Source organism: Littorina saxatilis, unplaced genomic scaffold (assembly GCF_037325665.1).
Source record: "Littorina saxatilis isolate snail1 unplaced genomic scaffold, US_GU_Lsax_2.0 scaffold_2162, whole genome shotgun sequence".
Lineage (NCBI taxonomy): Eukaryota > Metazoa > Mollusca > Gastropoda > Littorinimorpha > Littorinidae > Littorina > Littorina saxatilis.
This window is the reverse complement of record NW_027125797.1, coordinates 7,501-12,500: the sequence shown is the minus strand read 5'-3', so window position 1 is coordinate 12,500 and position 5,000 is coordinate 7,501. Positions and strand designations below refer to the sequence as shown.

At 48.4% G+C, this 5,000-nt stretch overlaps 1 protein-coding gene across 1 annotated transcript in view; it reads right to left on the bottom strand.

Annotated features, from left to right (window-relative positions):
* LOC138954257 (uncharacterized) overlaps positions 1-4,789 on the bottom strand; it is a gene marked incomplete at its 5' end in the record, with an annotated part of 5,086 nt that extends 297 nt beyond the window's left edge. Inside the window, 3 exon segments of the mRNA XM_070326141.1 lie at positions 1-2,620; positions 3,063-3,591; positions 4,340-4,789. The exon segment at positions 1-2,620 is cut by the window's left edge and continues 297 nt beyond it. Of these exon segments, the coding sequence (XP_070182242.1) occupies positions 1,223-2,620; positions 3,063-3,591; positions 4,340-4,743 (2,331 nt within the window). The 3' untranslated portion in view covers positions 1-1,222.
* Between the last annotated feature and the right edge of the window lie 211 nt (positions 4,790-5,000).

The window sequence follows — 5,000 nt, the reverse complement described above, 5'->3', positions numbered from 1 at the left end:
GAACGCAAAAAAAAAAAAAAAAAAAAAAAAAAAAAATTGCCTATGCGCTTCCAACAGTAATCGGCACTTCCTCTTGATTTAACTTAGCTGCGTTACACTCGTGTCATAACCAAACTATTTCATCAAAAACCCTGCACAGAAAGCAAATAAGCAGCAGATTGTTTGTATATATGTGACCCTCCACCACGAAATGAGTCGCATGTCACCTTGCGCGGTTCTGCGCTAGGCTTAATGTAAGTCCGGGGAGTGTTTGGTAACAGTGTGAGGGTCACCTCAGTCACAGGCTTATAACTCACACAGTTTTCGCTCTTTTCTACAACGGGTTTCACCACTGGATAGAGCATAAAAAACTCTTTAGGAAAATGTAAAAACATGAAAATCATGCAAAGGTGACATGCGACTCATTCCGTGGTGGCGGGTCACATATATACATGTGCAAGTAGAGGGATGGTTTTATGTCAGGTAAAAGGCTGCCCAGATTAAATAGAAGACCCAAATCGTTTACACGGGAAGGACAGGGGCTTTACTGCTTCAACCTTTCAAAGGAAAATGTCCACACTTTTTAGATCAAGCACGGATAGAAACATGGCTATATGTTTCTTAAACAAAACAAGTCAAGGTGTAATTGATGAGAACAGTCTTCTGTGCATATTCATGGTTACCCATGTGTTTGTTTGCTTTTGAACTGTCCTTCCTTTTGACAATTTAGTAATAGTGTAGATCTGTTCATCCGTTCAAGTCTTTTGCGCCCTGTACAATATTTCAAGTTTCAAGTTTGGCCGACATGGTGGTGTTTAATTACAAAACGATAGAGACAGGACTTTGCTTCATATAGCAGTCAATGATACCTGAATTGTGATTGGATGATCAACCATGAAAATAACAAATACGTACGTACACGTCAAAATAATCCACTTACACCAATCACTTCAAAGATTATGATTTGTGTCAGTGTCGTTAATACACCGGCCACCACAGAAAAACAATCATACATTTCTGGATTTTGATTAATTTGCCCGATTTAACAATTGTTACAATGGTCCATTCACACAAATCACATAATCAATTATGACTTATTGGTTGGAGAGTAAACCCCGCAAAAACAACAACACAAAACTATATGTCAATATAATACCAGGATTTCAGAGTAAACACAAACAATGCTAATATATATAATACCGGGATTTCAGAACAGATTTTATTTGCACAGCCGACTGTGCGTTCAAACAAATGCCGTGTCTTTGTTGGTTCTCTTGCACTGGCTGCAAAACGTGTCCATCTGTTCATTCAACAGAGGCTGACACTCCCTGGGTCGGCCATTTTCACTGTCACTGTTTACACCGATCACCCTCTGGTTTCCATGGCGACAAATCATCGGCCATGATGTGGAACTTGCTAACAAACCGTCTGTTTTCGCCTCTGACAATGTCTCAGTCTGTGTCTTGGTTGCTTGGACCCGCAAAATTCCGTTCTTTGGTTTCACACCATTTACGTTCGTTTTTACTTTTTGATTTGTTGGATTAGTTTGATTTGTGCTGTGTCTCAAGTCACCAGTATTTGTATCTCCGTCGGTCTCTTTCTCTGGAATTTCACTCTCTGAGGGATTAGAAAGAAATGGACCATGTCCGCTGTAGAAGCTGACTTTCACAATTTTCTCGGTAGATGTATCTTGTTCAGCTGAATCCAAGCACGGGTCAAAAGGAGAGTTTCTGACAACATTCTGCTTGTCGTCGTATTTTTCCACTTCAGACGACGAATGTACAATGAAAGACTCTCTGCCGATAAGTTGACTGTAATCACCATTTCCATTCGTCTCGTGTTGTGTTTCGAGGTCACAGTGTTGATCACAATCAGGTCTGGCGATCAGAGAAGACGTAGAACCACTTTCACCTCCAGAGCGAGATTGTTCAACGTTGGATTGACTACGTCCGTTCGCCAACAGTCCATTCGGAACTAAAGGAGAACTTTCATAACCACCCCAACTTGGCTTAGCTGTACCTGCGTGACATTCACCGTTTTCTACCAATGAGGTACCACAATTGTTTTTACTATCTTTGCCACCGTCAATGTCCACACACTTTCCGTTCTGAACCACAGGACAACTTTTTGCCACCAAAGAGTTCTTGGACTCGTTTTCCCCTTCATCGCCACCATCTCCATTCCCACATTTTCCATTCTTAATCACAAGCGAATTCTTCGCAACCAAAGTTGTATCCGAATCGTTTCTTCTCTTCGCCTCGCCACCACCACCACCACCACCTCCATCACCGTTCGCACACCTCCCATTGTGAACCACCAACGAGCTCCTGTTAAACATCTCCCTGTCTTCCCCTCTGAGGGCAAGAGAAGCGCGACCACTGGGCATGGAGTTATGCCTCAGGGCGGGTGAGTTGCGCGGACTGTTCTGGCCCATTTCAGACCTGAACGCCCTCAGCGAGGACATGTTCTGCAATGGGGACACGGTCTTGCAAGCAGAGTACAGCAGCGCCGCCAAGCGACGACGGAAGAGGAGGTAGACCCAGGGGTCCATGATCTGGTTCAACGAGGCCAAGCGGATGGCCATCAGGTCGGCTCCCACGTTGTCTGGGACAGTCTTGGAGGCGTTGATGATGACTCGTATCTGGGAATAATCATAACAGGTATAGTTTTACTGAGGAAAACAACAGCAGTAATGCGCACTTAAACCTTATCGAAGTATGTACCCCCACAGCTATCTGCTGAATGGACATTAAAACCCCAAAACCAACCAACCAACCCCCACAGCTCCTTGAAGACAGATGTCCAAGTGCAAACAATCATATCTCTCTCCCTCTCTCTCTCTCTCTCTTTCTCTCTCTCTCTCTCTCTCTCTCTCTCTCTCTCTCTCTCCCTCCCTCTCTCCCGCCTCTCTCCCCCCTCTCTCCCTCCATCCATCACTCCCTCCCTCCCTCCCTCTCTCCCTCTCTCCCTCCCTCCCTCCCTCCCTCTCTCCATCCCTCCCTCCCTCCCTCTCTCCCTCTCTCCCTCTCTCCCTCCCTCCCTCCCTCTCTCCATCCGTCCCTCCCTCCCTCCAATCCCCTTACCATGAGAGGCGAGTAGCACGTGGCGAAGACCAAGATGATGCCGGCCAGGAAGAAGATCATCTGCATCTCGGAGGTCATGTTGAGCGTGCGACCCTCGCTGCTCTTGCCGATGTTCTTGGACACCCGCCTCATCCTCAGCAGCACGGCCATCACCGCAACGTTGCACACAGCCGTGGCCGCGATCACCAGCAGGCCGATACTGGCGTACAGTAGGTTGAACACCTTGTCCACAGTCCTGTCGCTGTAGTAGTCGAAGAAGCACCAGGTGCCGGGGTAGTGACGCACGTTGCGGCCGAAGCGAAGGAGAGGCAAGGAGGAGAAGGCCGCGGCCCCGACCCAGACGGCTGCGATGACCAGCTTGACCCGTCCAGGGTTGACGCGGCGTTCGTAGAAGTAGGGGTGTAGGATGGCGACGAAGCGCTCCAGGGCCATGCAGCCCACCACCACAACCGTGGCTAGCCCCGCCCAGATCATCATGAAGGAGAAGTAGTCGCACATCGCCTGGCCGCCCACCCACTGCCTGTCCTTGCTGCAAGGATAAGGATAAGGGTAAGGATAAGGAGAAGGTTAAGAAAACGGATAAGCATACGGATTCGGATAAGGGTAAGGATAAGGGTAAGGATAATGGTAAGGATACGGAGAAGGAGAAGGAAAAGGGTATTGGATAAGGATAAGGATAAAGAGTAGGATTAGGATAAGGATACGATTTTATATAGTCCTGTGAGGTTAACCTCATAGACAATCGGGCTGCTTTCTTATTAAAGCGAGCAGCCATTCGGTACGCGCGACCCATTTATTCTGCACGTGTTCGACCGTTTTTACCCCACCATTCAGGCAGCATACGCCGATGTGGGGGGAAGCATACTGGGTATGTTCGTGTTTTTATAACGCACCGAACTCTGACATCACCGGCACGGTTGGCCTAGTGGCAAGGCGTCCGCCCCGTGATCGGGAGGTCGTGGGTTCGAACCCCGGCCGGGTCAAACGTAAGACTTTAAAATTGGCAATCTAGTGGCTGCTCCGCCTGGCGTCTGGCATTATGGGGTTAGTGCTAGGACTGGTTGGTCCGGTGTCAGAATAATGTGACTGGGTGAGACATGAAGCCTGTGCTGCGACTTCTGTCTTGTGTGTGGCGCACGTTATATGTCAAAGCAGCACCGCCCTGATATGGCCCTTCGTGGTCGGCTGGGCGTTAAGCAAACAAACAAACAAAAAACTCTGACATGGTTTGCAGGATCTTTTCCGTGCACACTTGGTCTGGATGATTAAGGCCTTACCTGTAGACGAGAATAGTGACCGGAGAGGTGGCCAGGATGCCCATGAGGTCAGTCAGGGCAAGGCCAGCCACCAGACGATAAAAGACGGACCGCGCGTTCTCCCTCCTTGATCTCCATAGCAACAGCAAGGCCACCAAGTTGCCCAGGAGGCCAGTGCAGAACATGAGGAGAGGGACAGCCAGGTTGATCAGCGGTCCTGGCTTGTCTCCTGGGATGCTGCTGTTGCTGCTGTGGTTGTTGTTGTTCAGGAAGAGGTCGTCGTCGTTGTTGATGCTGATGTTGGTGGGGATGTTGACGGACCATGGCATCGTTAGTGATTTTGATATGGTGGTGGTGGTGGTGGTCGTGGTGGGGGTGAACCAGAGGCTAATGAAGTCCAGGTTCTGCAGTGGTTGGTCATCCATGACGATGTTTACGTGTCCTGCATTGGGCTAGCTGCTGTCGGTCAATCTGCAATAATAGCGTGCGAGAAGATTAAAATTAGAGGGAGGTTCTGGAACGACTTACCTTTCTGACCTTTCATCATCATCATCGTCGTCGTCGTCGTCGTCGTCGTCATCGTCATCGTCATCATCATCATCATCATCATCATCATCAAGAACATACACAAGAACAGCAACACTGTCACCAATCAACAACAATTACATTAAGTACAGCAACA